This window comes from Hemicordylus capensis, chromosome 1, assembly GCF_027244095.1.
Source record: "Hemicordylus capensis ecotype Gifberg chromosome 1, rHemCap1.1.pri, whole genome shotgun sequence".
Classification (NCBI taxonomy): domain Eukaryota; kingdom Metazoa; phylum Chordata; class Lepidosauria; order Squamata; family Cordylidae; genus Hemicordylus; species Hemicordylus capensis.
Window position 1 is genome coordinate 147,492,173 of NC_069657.1, and position 20,443 is coordinate 147,512,615.

The following is a 20,443-nucleotide window of genomic DNA, read 5'->3' on the forward strand; positions in this document are numbered from 1 at the left end:
TTGGTGGGCATGAACAGGCCCAATCCTGTTCTCTCTCTAGGCACACGCCATTGTCTGCAAGAAATATTTGGGGAATATTTTTCAGATGTTGAAGAAACTACTGTACCAATTTAGGCTACTATAGGACTATGCAAGCATGCCAGTTTAACTACTTCTGCTTGATAAAAAGTTTTGTGGCATCCAAATCATTTTACTTATACAAGTTCTCTTTTGCAGGATTGGAAGCTGTGGTATTCTCTTTCTTGGAGTGCTCCTCCTGCTGCCCCATCATGACAGTGTGTCAGCCAACCTCCTTAACGCTTCCTATGTAGTGTTTTGACTTAAAAGGGCCAGACCTGTACCGGCAGCAGAAAGGGGCTCTAACGTTCTGAGGCGGTAGGATGGCCTATATCTTTGGATTGGCAGGGGACGCATATTTGATTGTTCATCCGCAATTTAAAAAAAAATCTGTTTGAGCACGGCAGGGAGAAAGTTTCTGTCTCAGGCAACTCCCTTTTCCCCCTAGTTTTCTATTTACAGGCAGTTTGCTATTTTTAAACATACTTTCCTAAGGCAGTCACAAATGTGATATCCCCCACCTGCAGTCTGAAGTGGCACAGTCTGTCCTACCGCTCAATTCTCCCAAATGTGTGTCAATCCAGCCTTATACCGCTGGTGACTTTTTAACTCTTGTTTTTCCATCCAGGGTTTAAAACTACATTGCATTCCTTGGCCCTCCAGTCTTGCAGCACCGGACGAGGAGCAACCGATGGAGATGGTCTGATTTGCACGAACAACTTGCGCCCCTCAAATTCAAGCTCACCCTCCCCGTCCCCGCTATCACTCGAAACACTCTCCTTTTCAATCGTGCTCAGAAATCTAAGGCGGGCTCTGACGAAATCGCATCGTCGTGGGTGGATTCGCTGGGGCCGTTAGGGGGCGCGGCTGGACAGATGACGGCGAGCGGAGGGGGCGGGAACACATGGGGGTGACACGTCGGACGGCGCCGGCGGTGGCGGTTCTGTAAGACAAGCGGGAGTGACGCCTCTCCGTGCCCCCCTCCGCGAGACCAGAAAGCAGAAGCGAACCCCGCTCCCGTGGCAGAATGGAATGGTGTGGCCAATAGGCTCCGCTCCCGCAAGAATTCCAGAACTGGGCCGGGGCCGGGCCCGCCCCCTTCCGTTGCTTGGCAGCAGCTTCCCTCCCCCCTTCCAGGACCCGAAGCCGGGACCAGGTTCTTCTTTCTCCCGTCCCTCCCCGCCTCGTCGAGGAGATCCGTCCTGGTCGGAACCTCCGCTCCCTCCCCTTGCTCCCTGCTCCCATTAGGAGGCCCCGTAGCGACTCCCTTCCTGGGCAAGGTCCCTGGTTGCTTGCTCCAGAATCCCCCCCTTGGGCTTCCCTCCCTTCTCCCTCCACTGTCCATTTGACCCCACTCCAGCCCTACTTGCTGCTTGCTCTCCTTTCTGCCCCCTCTCACCTGTTGAGGCGTCCCCCTCCTCCGCTCCTCGTGCCCCTTTCGCACAATCATCTCTGTCTCGGGGTTCCTCCCCCCACCCCACCCCACCCCACCCCGGTGCACTGGTGCCATGCGCTTCTCTTTGGTCCTGTCGCTTCTGCGCCCTGTGGGGCCTGTAGTGGTTGGGGTGTCTCTCGGCTTCACGCTCAGCCTGCTTAGTGTGACCTGGGTAGAGGAGCCGTGTGGGCCCAGCCAGGGCAGCCTGCGAGATGGGAGCATGGAGCAGCAGCAGCAAGGGGGCCAGGGCAATGCTGCCCGCAAGCCCAATTCTGTGCCTGTGGGGCTGGGCACGGAGCCTGAACAGAACTGGGAGCCCCGCGTCCTGCCCTACAAGCCTCCCAACCCAGGCAAGGCTGCCAAGAAAACAATCAGGTATTATGGGGAAAGGAAAGTGGTCTGGGTGGGGAGGAAGGGTACTTGCTGATGGGGCACAGGCTGTGGACTGTACCCAAATGGTAATCCCTACAAGGCCTAGTTGGATTCCTTGCTGATGACCCCAGTGCCATTTGTGTTTCTTTAACCTATGGGCTCGTGGTGTCCTGCAGTGCCCTAGGGTGATCAGAGCTGTGGGGACAATTTGTGACTTATTTTGGTTATGCCTCTGGGGTTCAGTGACTGAATTTACCACATCATATGGTATGTTGAAGTTCCGGATACTTCTTGGCCTGTAGTCATCAGCAGCCTTTGTGCTGCAGCACTTAGCAACAGGATTCCCTTCATGCTCGAGCACACTGGCATTAGTACCATGTACAATTTGTGTTGTATATCCCCTCACAACAGCCCTGTGACGTAGATGAATAGGGAACTTTGGCTGTAAGACTGACTCTTCTAAATCCCCATAGTGAATCGTGGTACAGGTGAGACTTATTTATGTATTTATTTTTTACATTTATACCCCACTTTTCCGCCAAGGAGCCCAGAGTGGTGTACATGGTTATGTTTGTCTGCACAACAACCCTGTGAGGTAGGTTAGGCTGAGAGATATGCGACTGGCCCAGAGTCACCCAGTGAGTTTCATGGCTGAATGTGGGTTTGAACTCAGGTCTCACTGGTCCTAGTCCAGCACTCTAGCCACTGCATCACATATGACTTGAATCCATGCTTCCCAGATCCTTAGTCCAATGTAAAGCTATTTAACCATACATAAAAGGTACATCCAACGATAAATGCATAGGCCTTAAGGAGTCCTTTTTTTTGGTGGTGCTTGAAGTTGTTGAAGATGTGAATTTGTATTATTAAAAGTCTCTGCTGGCAAGGGTTTTTTTCTAGAGCCTGCTCTTTGGCCACGCAGAAGCCCTAATCAGACATTATAGGAAGTGTGGAGACTGTACCCTGGAACATTTTCCACAAGAGCATGCTGGCAAGCCCTGCCTACCACACGGATGTGCTTGTTGGCTTGGCTCCTCCTCTCACATCACGGGGAGAATCTCCCCGAATACAGCAGCATTTCTCTCATCAGACAAATGCTGTATTTGGGTACAGCAGGTGCGGGGGGGTGGGGTGGGGTAAAGCCAATGATCCTGCCTTTGTGGGGGCAACACTTGCTGATGCACTCCCCTGAAGGCCGTACTGGGGCACTGTCTCTGTAGTTATCAGAACATCTGATTAGGACATCAGTTAGCTTTGGATGGAAACTCTTCATCAGGCCTGCTCAACTTAGGCCCCCCAGCTGTTTTTGGACTACAACTCCCATAATTCTCAGCCACAGCAGCTAATAGCCAGGGATTATGGGAAGTGTAGGCCAACATCTGCAGGAGGGCCGAAGTTGAGCAGGCCTGCTGTACATGGAGCCATGATACCAAAGAGTTGTGGCACATGGGTTACTCTGTTTTCAGCACAGCTGTTCCCTAAGGGTGTGCAGAGAGTTATGTGGCTCTCTAAGCCCCCTTCCTGTTGCTTCACCTGTTCTCTGCTCAAGCTGCTGCCCTCCTCTTATGAACTCCCACAGGAAAGCTTGGGGCTAAGCTCGAGCTACTCAGGAAGTCCTTCTGTACAAATAGTTTCCTTTGGAAGGAGGTGGGCTGGGGTAGTGATGGCTGCTGCTGCTACCATTTACAGAGCATGATGTCTGTGGTTCTGATGTCAGAGCAGGCTGAGTCATACAATTACTTCTTGAGCTTCCTTTCCAGTCTGTCGCTAGTAAGCAATGAATGTACTGCTACTGAGGTGCTTTGTGGATCATGTTTCTGTTTCAATCCTACTATGTTCCTACATGCACCACCTTGAGTTCCATGGAGTTCAATTGGATATACTAATTTTTCAACTTCTCAAAAGGCATTTTAAGGCTGGGAAAGTACATCTTTCATTCCAGCACTTCCATTGAGTGGTTTGTAGATTTATGTAGTTCCTCAAACTTAGTTCCTTAAACTTTGTTTAAACCTTTTTTTTTTTTAAAAGTAGTACATTTGGAGGGTCAAGACTCTTCTGCTGTATCTCCCAAACACAGGGTTGCTCATGTATCTGTGTTTTGAAAAAGAAATGGTATACAGCAGCAAAAATGTAGTGAATTCTTATAGCATTTAATAATGTTAGATAAGATATCTATAAATGTGCATGATTAACTGAACAGTTGGTTTTTATCCTGGAATATCAGGATCAGCCTACAGTTTGAAATTTTTAAATAAGAAAGAAACAGAAATAAAGTAACCGCAACTATTAAAAGTTGGTGGCTGACATCCTGATTAAATTTACTCAGCATCGTCCCATTGAAATTAAAAGGACAAGTACTTAACTTGTCCTTTTGATTTCAGTGGGACTTCTTTGAGTCAATTTAGTCAGGTTGTCCGCCACTGTTTAAAGGTAGCTATGCTAAGTAGGCAGGAGGCGAATTCTTGAAGTGCCATCAGGTTTATCATGAAGGAGATTAATGGTGGTCTTAGGCAGCAATCTTTGTCACCAATGACTGCATGTGTCCGCATTTGGAGATGGTTGCAGTTATAGCAGGTAAACTGCAGGTAGGAGGAGCTTTGCTGTGCTTCTGGGTTTGCCCCGGACCACTTCAGGACAAGGGGACAAGCACCCCTCACTCTTGCCCTTGCTAAATCCGACACCACAATGAAATGAAACAGGTAAGGTGCTACTTTTCTAGTGGCACCTTTGGCTTCATGGAATCTTTGACAAATAATAGGCAATCGGTTGACTAGCACAACCCTACCCTATGCTGATTTCCCTACATACAGGTTGCATGGCAGGGGTTTGTGGTTTGATGTGTTTGGCACAGGTAATCACTGGATCTGGGCATACCCTGATGGCAACCAACCTGAAACGCATTTCAGCTTTGTACTTTGCTGCTCACCTAGCTATTGTTCCTGGTAGAACATGTGAGTGGCAGAGGTCATGGGGGCTCACTGTCTTCTAAGAGGAAGCCAGGCTGTGGTGTGTGTGAGGGTGCAGGGTCTTATTGATGTCATATCGACCCTCCCCCCACTTTAATCTTTCCACTGTTTGTTTTCTTGCTATCTGCCTCCAAGGAGGGATGGTGGCAGAAGAGGTGAGGGAGCAGGGAGATGGGCAGGTCCCTAAACCTTAATAATTATTTGTAAATCATTGAGATCAAGGAGACTAACCTTCAAGTAAATGTGTTCAGGATCTGTGAATATGTTTCTAAGGGCCCATGGTACTTCTTTTCTTCTCTGGATGGTATCTTTGGGCTTCCTGTCCCTTATCTTATCTCTAGGTTCAGTGGCTCTAGCTTGTTCTCACCACCAGAGAGTTTGCCCTCTTATCTTATCTCAGCCTGCCTTTTTCCTGAGGTCATTCTCCTGGGTCAACGACCAACCATGTCCCAACATTTTTGGGATCCTCACTGCAGCTTTCCATGCTCCTAGCTGTGTGCTATGTATAGCACACAAGTGAGAGTGCGGAAAGTATCTCTTGGAAAGGGAAGTGTGTGTTCCCCCATGTTGGCTCCCATGCTCAAAGCAGGAAGCAGTCTGAACAGCCTGCATTGGTCAGTTATCCCTGTTATCCATGTGTCCCATGAAGGGCAGGCAGAGTCCTCTAATTCAGAGCCAGGTTGATGTGCCCTGAGTGTGGAAATGTGCCTCGTTTCCTTTGGGGTGTAGTGTTGGTCCCTGGTTGGCACAAGGCTAGCAGACATTGACAGTGGGATGGAACTAAGGCCCAGCATGTGCTATGCCCTCCTTGGTGATGAGAATGTGATTGTGTGCTAGCAAGAGGAAGCCAGGAGTCTTGCTGCTCCCGTAGCTTCATGTTCCTGTTGCTAGTTGCCCCATTCCTTGCTCCTTTTGTCAGATATGCTGACATTTAATGGGACATCTGCTCATGCCCACTCTGTGTGCATGTGTGAGTGAGTGAGAGGGAGGGAGGGAGGGAGAGTTACTAGCATGAACAGTCTGCCCACTTGCAGTCCAGGCAGCTGTGTGCCTCCAGAAGTGTCCTGTGCTTTGCTTTTGTCTTTCTCTCTGTGCATTCCCTCATTATGTTCTGAAGCCCTTCCACTCCTTTCGGGGGAATTGCTCTACTCCCTACAAGGCTTGACAGTGTCAAGCTCTCATCCGTTGCTTCCTCTTCTCTCTCAGTGCCATAGTCTGTTATCTCCTTTCCTCACTCCCCCTTTCATCCCCCAATTTCTGCAGAGCATTCTGGCCTCTCATTCCTCATCTTCCCACCAATAAAGTGCAGCTGGTCTGAGCTCTTCATTCCCAATCTCTGTTCCCCAACCTTTTCTCAGTCATAATGTATAGAGGAAACTCCTCTTTAATAGTCCATCTGTCCTCTTCTTCTGGTCCTCCTCACCAGGCTTCCCTTCACTTATTCCTGTGTGCCTGGAACTCGAAATCTGTGTATTGACACGGAGACCAGTGGTAGGGATTGGGGGCCCAGCGATGAGGGACTGAATGAGTTGTGTTGTCCCCAACAGGGGGAGGGGGAGTGGGTGGGATGGGCAGGAAGCGGAGGGGCTGAATGAGCCCACTGTGTGAGGAGGGTTAGAGATGGGGGGTGGGGAGGAGTGATTTCCTGCTCCATTTGAATAATTAAAACCTGAAACTAATGGTAAGAGACAGGCCACCTGCCTCCCAACCCTCACGGTAATAGAGCGCATAGAGCGACAGATCAGTCTTCTCCCACCCCTCATTTGGGAAATCCCCGCCACCATCCTTTATTGCTATGTTGAGTCTCTCTTTCTACTTGAGGAATATCGGTGTCTTTCTACCCACATGGTATGCGTTTAGGCTATATAGTTGCAACAACCAGAATTCCTCAGCTCCCCCCGCAACACAACGCACTTGCAAGACACAGACTGTTGAGGCTGAATCTTCGTGCTACTCAGCTGGGGATTATGATTAGCTCCTTAGGGGGGCATGTAGCGATGGAGGAAGCCGCAGATGGCTTCCTCGCTGGCCCGGAAGGGGACGGGTTCAGTACCAGGCCAGGTGGCATCTGCTCAGCCAGGACAACCCCCTGGCATTTTAAAAATTAGCTTGGGTTCCATCCTGCAACTTTAGTGATCTTATAACAATACACAAACTATCAGCAGAGCAATCTAGTTAAACTAGAAGATGAATCTGTGAAAATCGCTTTGTCGATTATAAACATTGCATCGTATAAACATAGTGATACTGACATTACAGCTGGTTCTTTTGGCCCTTGTGAGAACTTGTTGCTTGGGAGCAGGGCCAGGTCTGATAGGAAATAATGATGCAGAAGATTAGAAGGCTCTCTCAGATGAGGATGAAATCACACAGAGAACTTGAGTGGTGATGAAGTTGCTATCTTGTATGCTGTCTGCTCCTACTTGCTGGGTGCCTTTCAGGTAATTTTTTTGGGGGTGGGTGGGCAATAATTGTACAGTTGATACTCGTTGTGCAAGATGCAGAAGTTTTCCATCAAGCTAGGGCTTCTGTTGCATTTTACCAGCACCCTCTGTGCAGACTCCTAGGAATTTCTGCAAGTTCCCCTTGCATATGGCTTTGAGGCCACTGAAACCTCAGGTGCATCCATTGTTGAAGTCTGCCTGCTTCAGACTGCATGTGAGATTCTGGATACCTTAACTGGGCCCTGAGCAGTCTCTTGGCTACTGCCATAGTGGCCTTGCTGTTCACGAGGGCTCAAGGGCTTATATACCCCACTGTCCTGACCATTGGCCTGAGTAAGCTCACCTGACCAAATATGTTGTTACTAGTCACTAAGCAGTTTTCAGGCTAATAATAAACTGGCTAAGGGAGCCCAGCCCGGTTTTGCATGAGCGTGTGTACTGCCGGGATTGGGTCCAATCCCAGTGGCACCACGGCGGCAAACCCACCTATGTAGCCTCCCTTTAAAACGAGGTGAAGGGAGCGAGCCCTCCCTTAACCTCGTTCTTATGATTGTCTGTCAGCCACGGTTGCAAGCAGCTACCATTATAATGCAGTACTCACTGAAACCAGTAGGATTTGAAGGTGCTTTTTGTGAATGCTCGGAATGCCAGACTCTCTGTAGTATATTTGTAGAACATGCAGGACTTCTTGTTATTACCATAATGTATGCAGTGATATTAATGTACTTGGCATGTAATTGGGTAGCATAAGCAAAAGAAGACAGAGCACTGTCCCAAGGAGCTTACCATCTAAACAGGGGGTTCCCAGCCTTGGGTCTCCAGATATTGTTAGACTACAAACCCTGTTATCCCCAGTGTCAATGGCACACTCAAGTTTACATTGACATTTGGAATTAAGGTCCCATTTTCTCTCACTGACTCACTCACTCTCATACACAAATGTTTCCCAGCTAGTTGTCATTTTCTCTCCTGACTTGGTGAAGATTGGACAGAAAAGTCCCATGAGGTTGACCCTTCCCAAATGGTTCCAGTATGCATGCACATACTGTGGTCATGTGGGATTTCTCTACAAGGAAGCAACTGCTGTGCCACTGTAGGGGTGTGTGAGTGGGGCCGAGACTGGGTGGCTTAAGCAAGGCCTTTGTGGAACAAATGGGATTGAAGGGCCTGAACTCTCTGGGATGCCAGTGCAAAGAGCCTGTTCTGTTAATTCATCTCAGAGGGCTTGGGACTCAGAAATGCTGGACTGAGATCACCCTCCCTTTGGATATAGGGGATATGGGTGGTGGAGAAGAAGGAATTCTTCTCCTGCTTTGCTATCTCACCATCTCGCTCTCTGTCTGCCCTCCCCCTTCCTGAAGGACCCGATACATCAGCACGGAGCTGGGCATGAGACAGCGCCTCTTTGTGGGTGTGCTGACCTCGAAGAACACGTTGCACACTCTGGCTGTGGCCGTGAACCGTACGCTGGGCCACCGGCTGGAACGCCTGGTCTACTTCACAGGCACACGGGGGCGCAAGGTGCCACATGGCATGCTGGTGGTGACACACGGGGATGAGAGGCCCATCTGGAACATGTACCAGACCGTCAAGTACGTGCTGGACCATTACGTGGCGGACTTCGACTGGGTTTTCCTGGTGCAGGATGACACTTACACAGAGGCACACCGTGTGAACCGCTTAGCCTCTCACCTGAGCATCGACACTCTGCTTTACATGGGCCGGCCGGAGGAGTTCATTGGCGGGGACACTCAAGGCCGCTATTGCTACGGCGGCTTTGGCTACTTGCTTTCGCGGGCCCTGCTCCTGCGTTTGCAGCCTCACTTGGAAAGTTGCCGGAACGACATCCTGAGCGCCCGGCCAGACGAGTGGCTGGGGCGTTGCATCATTGACTACACAGGAGTGGACTGCGTGGCAGAGCACGAGGTGAGGGCATCTTCGACTGAGAAGCCCAACCCCTCTCCCTTATACACAGCAGGCGGTTTTTTTGTATGGTAGAGTCCCTTTATGGTGGTAACTTCCATTTGAGGTGGGAGAGAGGACAGCTGCCTTTTATACACAGTGTCTTTAATACAACCTGTATAAAACTGAGCAAGGACCTCTTTTGTTCCATATAGAGGGAAATGTAGCATGTGTAGCAGCCACCACACACTGCTTCATTGCAAGGGGTGGGGCTGTGGCTCAGAGGCAGAGCATCTGCTTCGCACGCAGAAGGCCCCAGGTTCAATCCCTGGCGGCATCTCCAGGTAGGGTTACCTGGGGTTAGGGTTAGGAAAGACTCCTGCCTGCAACCTTGGAGAGCCGCTGCGAGTCAGTGTGGATAATCTTGAGCTAGTTAGACCAATGGCCTGACTTGGTTCAAGGCAGCTTCCTATGTTCCGTTGTCCGTACAAACATCAGTCTCTCTCATCACAAGTGCTGTTAGGTCTTCGGAACTCATCTAGACCCTAAAGACTCCACCCCTCCACACACCTTTCTGAGTGGCTCTCCTCTTATAAAGCTTATTGATTGGTTTCAGGAATGTGAATAATTTTAAACTTGGTATCTTTTAAACTTTGATATACTCCTTGTTTTCTTCCTCCCCCAGGGCCTGCATTACCAGTACTTTGAGCTTGGAAAGAACACAGATCCTGAGAAAGAGAGCGACCCACAATTCAGTGCTGCATTCACAGTGCATCCTGTGCTGGACCCTGTGCAGATGTACCGGCTGCACAGACACTTCGCCCGCGTGGAACTGGAACACACTTACCAGGAAATCCAGCAGTTACAGGTAAGGAGGGAGTCGACATGGGGCCTGACTAGGGCTTGGGCCATCCCCACTGGTTGAGGTGAGGGAAATCTCTTGACATTCCTGACACATCCCAGTATCGGATTAATTTCCCAGTTTCATTTATCATGGTGTTAGTCAGTGCAGAGTAATAGAGGCCATGCACCGGCTGACCTCTAGGGTTTATGAAGCTTCTCTTATCCAGGTTTGACTATTTCTGTCCTTTTCTCTCTAAGTACAGTAGTCCCTCACCAACCATTCCTGGACACCCGCGTGGTTGGCGAATTTGCGGTAGGCGAGACATAGACTTTAATGGAAAACCGGGGATTAGGGGAATTGTGAGAGGGAAAGTGCCCCCAAATACACACAAAATGGTGAAAAGATCCCCCCCGACTCCTGGAAAAGATCCCCCTGACCCTGGAAATTGGCCCCCCAAACTGCCCAAAATTTGAAAAAATGGCGCCAAACTGCGAATACTCAGGTTGCGGTTGGCGAGGGTGGTGACAGTAAACTCACAGAGTAGAATTAAAATCTCCTAGTGGCCTAATTTCCTGCCCTCTGCCTTGTGCCCTTGCCCCCTCCTCCAGCATTCCCCACTCATTAAAAGAGAAGCTCGGGCCTGAGTGTGGCCGTCCCCCTGCTGGCAATCTCTGAGGGTTGACTGCTTGCTTGGCAGCAAACACCGAACCTGATTTCCTGGCCACTGCTTCTCTGCTGCAAACTAGCTCTGGAGGGTGGGATTTGTCGTGGAGAAATGGTGGGGTGTGTGTGTGCTGTGCTTGCCTAGCTTCTCCCCTGCCAAATCCACTTCCCCCAGTTGCAGTTTCCAGATGTGTGTGAGCACTTTCAATTGGAGGGAAGTCTCTGGTGGTGGTTTATGGGGCAGTGGGGGGGGGGAAGCAATGCTGGGGGGAGAGTTAAGTATGGCGGGGGTGGGGTGGGGTTAAGCATGATGGGTTAAGTTGTGGACACTCATTGTTGGGATTCCCAGCCCCACGTTTGCTGCCAGATGGGTCCTGGGAGAACCCGTTTAGGGCAGAAGACTGCTAAACACAATTTTTATTGATAAAACAAATGGAGAGCATGCTAGCCAGAACAGCACATATTTAGAACCTTTGTTTAATAGTTTCCCTTCAACATGGCCTGTAAAAGAGGAGCTTAGCCTGAACCTTTTTTTGTGCATTGTTGCAGTGGTTACCACAAACGAAACTTCTTGACCAGAGTTCCCAGTGTGGAAGTTAGGCAGCAGGGCTTACATGTTTGTTCAGCGAACAAAGCAGGGGACCTCCCCAATTCAATGCCAGATGAATCCAGGCTGCCGTCTGGCTCTTCATCTCACTGCTGGGCACAGGGCTGGGTACCTGAATGGACTTTGACTCATTATTATTAGTATGTATGTATGTATGTATGTATGTATGTATGTATTTATTCGATTTCTATACTGCCCTTCCAAAAATGGCTCAGGGCGGTTGACAAAGAGAAATAACAAACAAATAAGATGGCTCCCTGTCCCCAAAGGACTCACATTCTAAAAAAACACACAAGATAGACACCAGCAACAGTCACTGGAGGTACTGTGCTGGGGATGGATAGGGCCAGTTACTCTCCCCCTGATAAATAAAGAGAATCACCATGGTAAAAGGTGCCTCTTTGCCCAGTTAGCAGGGACTCATCTGGCCTGCAAATCCACAGGCTGCAAACCTAGAACTGGGCAACCTTTTGTTGGTTTTATAGACTCTGACATTGGATTTCTTGTTAAAATAATAAAAAGTGCAGAATATGAAGACACATGGAGCCCTGCTTGGAAAAGAGTGAAATGCTGGACCCAAATGCATGCAGGCGTTCAGTAGTTCCACTAAATTACATCGATTAGTATTACTTATTGAATGTTCTTTTTCGTTGTACTGCTGTAAATTAATATTTGAGTCCGCTGCCCTGGGTTGTAATGAGTTTTTAAACGATTCATGTATGTAGTTCCTCTGCTTGTTGGCACTTGGAATGCTTTACATAAAAATAAAATGCAATAAAGTGTGTAATAAAAACAAAAACCCACTTTAAAATAAGGAAAGGAAAAACCTATACTTTGGGGAACTAGGAGTCAATCCCCCAAAGCAGATCCTGGGAGATGAAAAGCTCTTCAGCTACTTTTTAAAGTGAGGTGGGAGTAACAGGGAATGAGTACACACTGCTGAGAGGTGAACGCACACAAGGGTGTAGAGCCCTCTTTGGAGAAGGAGCTAATCCACACTAAGGTGCTCAGTGGCCTACCAGCATAAGCTATGATCCTTGAACAGTACAGATGCACTTCATGGTGAGATTAATCGAGGTAATTAGAATTTGACAAAGCTATCTATATGTAATCTGTTGCAATCTGCTATGAATTAATAGCACTGTTTTCTTTAATAGGAGCACTGTATTAGTCTAGGCAGTCAAAATTCATTATAAAGGGGCGAGAATACCTTTTCTCTAGGTAGCGAAAACACGTGTTTAAAGTAGGAGTTCTTAACCTGGGCTCTATGGGGAAGGTCCAGGTAGTTCATGGAAAATCTTTGCTGTACAGAATTTAATTTTCTTCCTAGTAGGCCAGAATCAACTTCTTGAAAATAACTACCTGGAGTTATTTTTTCCTCTTATTTTTTCTGAAGCCTTTTGAAAACACAGTATATTAAAAGGGGTGAGGGTAAATGGGGAATACTTGGGGGCAGGATCTCTAGGTGCAAAACAGATTAAGATCCCTTGTTTTAAAGGGCCACTTAAAAACGGCAACTGGCTGTGGCAAAGTCTACTTGCCTCCACGAAATGTGCCATGCCCATGGTGCTGCTGATTTTATAGGCTGGGATCTAATCTGAGAGAATCTCCTGCTTCAGTCTCAGATCTGTGAGTACTTGAATGAAGGCATCGGGGAGGAGTGAGGGCCCAGCGGTCTTGAGTTCTTGGGGTATTGCTTCTACCACCCTGCTATGGGGATGGACCAAATGGGTCAACTTAAAGACACCCAAAAACTATAATGAAGTTGTATATCAGCACAAGACGGCTAGGCTAGCATGGTGGAACCACGTGCAAAAACTAGACGATGCAATCAAAATTTTGCATTAAGCACACACAGAATCGTTAAAAGATGTCAAAAAGTATGTTCATGACATGAATGTGCTCTAAGCTAGATGGACTAAACTGTAAAGACCAGGCATTGGTACTTGGTTGCAACAGAGTGTGGGGAGGCTAGCCCTGAAGTTCACTTGCTTAAGGGCCGTAGCTCATTGGTAGAGCATCTGTTTTGCACGCAGAAGGTCCCAGGTTCACTCCCTGGCATCTTCCGGTAGGGCCGGGAGAGACTCCTGCCTGGAACCTGGAAGAAGCTGCTCCCAGTCAGTGCAGATGGAACTGAGCTAGATGGACCAATGATCTGACTCTGTATAAGGCAGCTTCCTAAGTTTGTATGGTGGTAAATCTTGCCTCTCCTTTAGTGGATGGATAAGGAGGTTTCTTTTGCTTGGTTGTCAAATATGAACTAAAGGATCATTTCCTTTCTTCTTTAGGAAGAAAGACATTTGGAGCGGTGTGGGTACTTGACCTCTGGAGGGCGGGATAATTCTTAACTATCTGGACTAGCTCCTCTGCAAGCATCATGCACCCTGTTTGACAGGGGATCACTCAATTGCCTAGTAGATGGTTGTACCAAGTAAATTTTTAGCCTACTTTCCAGTAGGCTTATGAGATCACCTGGCATTCTGTGTGTGTTCCCCCCCCCCGCCATCAACCTTGCAATGCCTGGACCAATATGAACCAAATTGGGTACAGTTGTAGGGACACATAGGGACACCTCAACAGTGTAGTTTGTGATGGTGTCATCCACACCAATTCAAGATGGCGGGCGTGTAAACTTTGGAGGCACAAGTGGGCTAACTTGTGTACCGCTTAACTGATTTGAACCAAATTTGCTACAGCTGTAGGGACACATAGGTACACCTCAGTGGCGTAGATTGTGACAATGTTATCCAACCCAATTCAAGATGGAGGACATGTAAACTTTGGAGGCGCAAGTGCAGTACCTTGAAGACTGTCTAACCAAGTTGAACCAGATTTGGCACATTGTAGTGAGTGACACACAGGGACACCTGTGTGTCGTTTGTAATGATGTCATCCACCCCGATCCAAGATGGCGGATGCATGAACATTTGCGGTGCAAGAGATTGTTGTGGACCTCAATTTGAACACAATTTAGTCCAGTTGTAGAGACATTGAAAGGAAAGTAGGCTGATTAATTCGTACTAGAACAACTTGTTTTTCCTGAAAGAGTTATTATCATAGCTCTGCATGCATAAATGGCATACTTTGGCTTTAACGGCTGCAGTTAAACTGGAGCACAGATGGGGTGAAGATGGCTTTTGAAATGGATGAAGCAGAAGTGGCAAATTCTCTGCTAGCTATAGAGGACTTGGGTTCCAGGCAAAAAAGCAATGATACAGTGACCGGTGAAGTTGGCACGGGGCAGGGGTGGTGGTCGTAGCAAGAGATACCTTTAAAAGTCTACCACCAGCACCTGGATGCTGTCAGGAGCAGCAGTGCCCCAACTGGCATCCCATACGGTGGCTGCCTCTCCTACAGCACTCACCTAGCCACTGCACATGCACGGCTGCTGCATATGCACCTGCTTCTAGCCACCTACAGTGATTATCTCCACACATGTAGCATCATTCAGATGCAGGACCTGTACAAATTTTCTTGTGTGTGTTCCTCTACTCAGAGATGTGTAAAAGGACGTTGGCTTAAGCATTGGGGTACTTCTGTTCATGTGGCCCCGTCGTGTGCCCATCTTTATTTCATGGGGCAGAACAGTAGTGTATATAAGCCGCAGAGCCAAGCTCATTCTGCGGTAGCGTACTGCCACCAGGTGGCGGGATGGTGTAACTTCACATATACACACTGCTGTTCCCTGGTCCGCTGTGTCGGTGATGAGCTACAGCTTGGCTTGGGCAGAATTTCCAGCCTGCTATTATAGAAAGGCATTGTATTCTGATGCAGTTTGTGGGAGTCTTGTGGTTTGCACAGCTAGGGCGGGTCCCGAGTGGCATGGTCCTGTTGCACGGTGCCTCCTGATGAATGTGGGGCTTCTCCTGTTCTCAGAAGTGTTCTGCTCTGAAGTAGTTGTGGTGCAAGGGAGGCTGATACATTGGAACTTGATGCAGTGGAACTTGAGGGTGATCCAGGATTGCCTTGTCAGGAGAAGAGTCCTGCTGGATCAGGCCAAAGGCTTGTCTAGTCCACAGTGGCCAACCGGATGCCCTGCCTGGGAAGCCCACAAGGGGACATGTAAGCAAATGGCCCTCTTCCATGGTTGGCAGCTAGTAGTCTATTGGAGAAGTATTGGAGGGATGCCAGTGCTTAGCTTCCTGAAATGTTCATGCATACCTAATTGTGCGTTGGTGCAGGAGGTGCCTAATCTGGGATGGGAGGGAGAGTGTTGCTAGAGGGGCAAATTGGGTTTGAGCCAATGTGATCTACTTGACCAAGAATGGACTGAGAGCTGGATTGAAAGTCTCCCTCTGCCTACAGTCCGTGTGCAGCCTTGGGGCAAGTCACGATCTCTTTCCCCTTTCCCTTTGCTTTTTGTAAAATAGCAACAGCGGTGACCTCTCCCACAGCACTGCTGTGAGGTGAAGATGACACAGTACTTAATGGGCAAGAAATGCTTTATAAATAAGTGGTGGTGACTGTGTGGTAGAAAAGCTCTGAGGATTTTCCTGAATGGGGGGAGTTTGTGGGGTGGTGGTGGAGGGAGAGAGTTTATTTGGGGGCTAAGAGGATGAACAGCTGTAAACCACAGGGGGAGTGTGTGCTCTAGAGCATTTGGGACTTTGGGGGGTGTATGCAAAAATTCTGCTGAGCCTGCTCTGACTCTATCCTACCTCTATCCCTGCAGCTAGAGATCCAGAACACCAGCAGCCTGTCCGCAGATGGCGACTTGAGTGCCACATGGCCCATTGGCATTGCACCCCCTTTCCAGCCGAAGACGCGCTTTGAGGTGCTGCGCTGGGACTACTTTACTGAGGAGGCAGCCTTTGCCTGTGTGGATGGCGCCCCCAAGTGCGAGCTTCGAGGAGCCGATGCAGCCGACGTGGCGGATGTAGTCGCCGCAGCCGTGGAAGAACTGAACCATCGGTACCAGCCGGTGCTACACGTGCGCAAGCAGCAGCTGTTGAATGGGTACCGCCGCTTTGACCCGACGCGAGGCATGGAGTACACCCTGGACCTGCAGCTGGAGATAGTGACCCAGAAGGGGCACAGCCGTTCCCTGGCCAAGCGTGTGCATCTGCTGCGCCCCCTCAGCGAAGTGGAGATCATCCCTATGCCCTACGTGACAGAGGCCAGCCGGGTCAACGTCATCCTGCCACTGACAGCCCCAGAGCGGGATTATGCCGCGCGCTTCCTCGAGGTCTATGCTGCAGCCGCCTTTGAGAATGCCGAGAATGCTGTGCTCACCTTCCTCTTCATCTACGATCCTTTTGAGGCTCAGCAGGTGGCTCAGAATGATGTCTTTGCGGCAGTGAAAGCACGCATTGCAGAGTACGAGCGGCGCTACACACAAGTAAAGATCCCCTGGATCAGTGTCAAGACGGACGCACCTTCCCAGATCAAAGTGATGGACATCATCTCCAAGAAGCATCCTGTGGACACGCTCTTCTTCGTGGCGGGCGTGAGCACCGAGGTCACCACTGAGTTCCTCAACCGCTGCCGCATGAACACCATCAACAGCTGGCAGGTCTTCTTCCCGATCCATTTCCAGGGCTACAACCCCACCATCGCCTTCCACAACCAGCCTTCACCTCTCTCTGGCTTGGACCTGGTGCGGGACGCTGGCCATTTTGACCGGGATGCTTTCAACGAAGCCTGCTTCTACAACGCTGACTACATGGCAGCCCGCACCCGCATGGCGGCCGACGCCCAGGACAACGAGGACATCCTGGAGACCCTGGACATCTACGACCTCTTTGTCAAGTATTCCAACCTCCACGTCTTCCGTGCTGTGGAGCCTGCCCTCTTGCAGCACTACCGGCCACATAGTTGCAACCCCCGGCTAAGCGAGGAGCAGTATCACCGCTGTGTGCAGAGCAGTTTGGAGGGCCTGGGCTCCCGGGCCCAGCTGGCCATGGTGCTCTTTGAGCAGGAACAGGGCAACAGCACATGAGGGCCAGGCCAGGGGCCAGCCTGCCTTGCCATCTCCCCTGCATTCACTTCCTGTAGTGGTGAGCTGGAGAAGACTGCTTGGGCTTGGAGCCCAGGGTGCAGTTCTGACTAGCCGGACAGGCATTGTGCTGGACAGAAGATGGGAGTGGGGATTGGGAGGTGTTGGTCCTGCTCCCTGTTTGGTCTTGCTCCACCCCCCTAGGTCGGGCCCAGGGCAGCTGCAAGTTTCAAGCAAGGGCAGGCAGGACCTGCCCTGGGGATTTCCTGCCTTTGGTGGCTCAGCCCTCCAGCTCCTGCCCTGCGGGTGCCAGGGCTCTTCGAAGGGCTTCCTGTGTAAGTCGCAGGTGGGCTGGGTTGCTGGATTTTGAGACAGAAGGGGAAGGAGAGAAAGCTGGTTCCTCAGGAACGTTGCTCAGTCCTAGGGCTGCAGATTTGGTGCTAACTGAATGGACCTTCTCGGTTTTGATATGAAAAAGCTCCTCTGTGGGCAGGAGGGCAGAGGGATTCCTGCTGTCCTTGTTTGTCCTGTGACGCTCCCCATGGAAACCATGACCCAGGCTGCTTTGGCCTCAGATTTAGTATTAGGAGGGGAAAGAGCCCTCAGATGTGATGGGAGTAGGGATTGAGAGGTGTATTAGGAAGGGAAAGAGCACAGCCCCAGCAAGAGCTTTCAGTAGGAGAGCTGAGCTGCCCCTGCTGCCAGGCTGGATCTGGCACAGTGGGGACAAACTGTATCTCTGGCACTGCCTGCCACCTCTTCTGCCACCTGCTGGGCTGGAGGTGCATGGACTTGACCTGTCTGGCTTCCATGTGAGGATGCCCTGAACTCTGCTGAAGAGTGTGTGGTGTTGGTCAGCCTGGCGCTGTGACCAGGGAGCAGGCAAGGTCCGGCATGTGGGGAGGAGATGGAGCTTGGCTCTCCAGTGGGTTTATATTTAACATGGGGCTGGTGGGGTGGGGTGGTAACTAAAATCTGTTCTACATTTTAATAAACTGGAATGAAGTGCAAGGTGTCTGGTTATGGTTTTTTCTGTGTTAGGTTCTAGACATGCATGGTGTGATGATGGGGAGGATCATGCAACAGATGGGAGTTATTTATATATGGGAACTTACAGAAAGACCGTGTGGTCCCTGAAGACTAAAGAAGAGCAGTTACATCTTTTGAAGAGGATAAAATAAGCAGCTATGGAGTTTGGCATTTATATATGGGGAAAACAGGTTAAAAACCACCTGATGCCTGCAAATTTCGGTTATCTATTAGCAAGTCTGCCCTGATTTTGTAAAGTGTTTGCAAATATTTAATTCCTGATGGGGGAGAGGTCAGTGGCAGAGTGTTGATAGTCAAAATAGCTGCTGTAATGGAAGGTCAGCTTCATTGAAGGGAACAGTGTTTGCATAGGACCTGTGCGTGGTTGGCAGGAAAAGGAACGTGGAGACAGGAAAGCTAGAGAGCTGGGGTGGAGAGCTTGAGAAGATGGAGAGAAGAGCGATGGGGCAGGGACCTATGAAGACAGGAGGACTGAAGGAGGAGGATACAGAGGCAGAGGTGCTTGGGGAAAATGTGGCAGACAGGTCCTAGGCCCGGAAGTGACTTTATTGAGGAAGTTGGATAGGAAGGAGGCCTGTGGACCAGGGAGCTATCTGTGCAAGGAAACTATGAATGTGAATTTCACAGATAGGCTTGAAAGAACAGATCTTCTGCCACCTATCTTCTATAACATATTTGTAAGAGGAAAATGCATGTTACAAATAGTCAGCTTGGGTTTCATGAAAGACAAGGGGCCCTTTCTCACGATTAGTGAGAAGGGTCAGGAGGGCATGTGGGGAGGGAGGCTAGAGATGCTTACCTTCCCACAGATGATTGCAGCACTGTTGCTGGGTGTGTGGATTGTGTACCCAGATGATCACCAGCTGCCCCAGGCGGGGCAGAGCGTTGGGGGCTGGGATGCATCATCTTGGCCCCTGGACATCCCATAATGCACTGTGCCAGTTTAAGTGTCACTAGAACTTTACCAAATTTTGTCAGACTTGGTTCTCTCTTGCGCCTCAAGGATTGTGTGCTCCATCTTGAATTGGGGCAGATGACATCACACAAATTACACAGGTGTCCCAAATTCTGTCCAAATCAGTTAGGCAGTTCTCAGTTGTACCCACTTGCAAGTCAAATGTTTGAGTCCACCATCTTGAATTGGGGTGGATGACAGAATCACAAACTCTGCTGTTGAGGTGTCTGTACAGCTGTTCCAAATTTGGTTCAAATCATAGTCAACTATTACAACCGCACCCCACAGCTAAAATTCAATTCAAATAAATAGGTGGTCAGTCTCTGGCTTCATAGTGATGAACCTGTGTGGGAAGGAAATTCCATAGTTTGACAGATTGAGAGGTAGGGGTGTGTGTGTGTGTGTGTGTGTGTGTGTGTGTGTGTGTGTGTGTAAAAGACATTCTTCGTTTGAAGCAGGCATCAACTTCTCTTCCCTCAGTGTTCAGTGTAGATCACAGCCAATGTTTTGTTTTCTCTTGTTTTTGAATTCTGAAGATATTGGGACATAGAGAGTGCAGTTCATATATTGGGCCATTAGCAAGCCTTTTAACCTTGTCACAAATGGCATTCTCTTGTATAAGTGTTTGGGAAATGTGGACTGCAAATAAAGATAAGTGTGCAATTGACTAAAAATATTGCATGTTGAGACCTGCAATAAATTTAGATTTGTGTGTGACCAAGACTTCCACATAGCGGGTATTGTCTTATGATATTGGAAGAAATATGAGCGAATGTACCATTTAATAAACATAAACTACAACTCCTTATTAGAAAGGCCATCTTTGATATTTTTTTAATTTCACATTGTGGTAATATACTAGGATCATAGCAGCCTCAAAACAAATGAACAATATGCCCTTAACTTTTAGCCTTGCTTGATTGAAATATGATTTAAGGCTGCAGCACTGATTTTAACATCTTGGAAATGATTTCCAAGAAGCACAAATATGGTAAAGGACTGAAAATCTATATGAAGAAAACTACTGGAAGGTAGGTTTAAATACATGAGGAATTTAAAAAGCAGCAATTAATATGTGCTTGGACAAGCTGGGAAATCTCCTTAATTCGGAAAAGATTGAGCACACACATTGTGCAGGGACACCCTAGCTATAGGATATTCTCTCACACCCTAGGAAGACGGACAAGATAGCCTATTTGGTCTTTCAGATTCT

At 49.0% G+C, this 20,443-nt stretch overlaps 1 protein-coding gene and 1 non-coding gene across 3 annotated transcripts; both read left to right on the forward strand.

Annotated features, from left to right (window-relative positions):
- Nucleotides 1-706: 706 nt before the first annotated feature.
- Nucleotides 707-20,038, forward strand: CHPF (chondroitin polymerizing factor). Of its 2 annotated transcripts, none has more exons than XM_053258616.1 (4): nt 707-1,867; nt 8,636-9,200; nt 9,862-10,044; nt 15,963-20,038. In XM_053258616.1, exons 1-4 carry the CDS (start codon nt 1,566-1,568, stop codon nt 17,226-17,228), a joined length of 2,316 nt encoding a protein of 771 aa, XP_053114591.1. In that variant the 5' UTR covers nt 707-1,565; the 3' UTR covers nt 17,229-20,038. The 2 variants fall into 2 exon arrangements, with proteins under 2 accessions (XP_053114591.1, XP_053114601.1); XM_053258626.1 differs by lacking the exon at nt 707-1,867 and adding an exon at nt 6,430-7,271.
- On the forward strand, nt 9,445-9,516 carry TRNAA-CGC (transfer RNA alanine (anticodon CGC)). The gene has a single exon. It is a non-coding gene; the product is annotated as a tRNA-Ala (tRNA).
- Nucleotides 20,039-20,443: the final 405 nt, after the last annotated feature.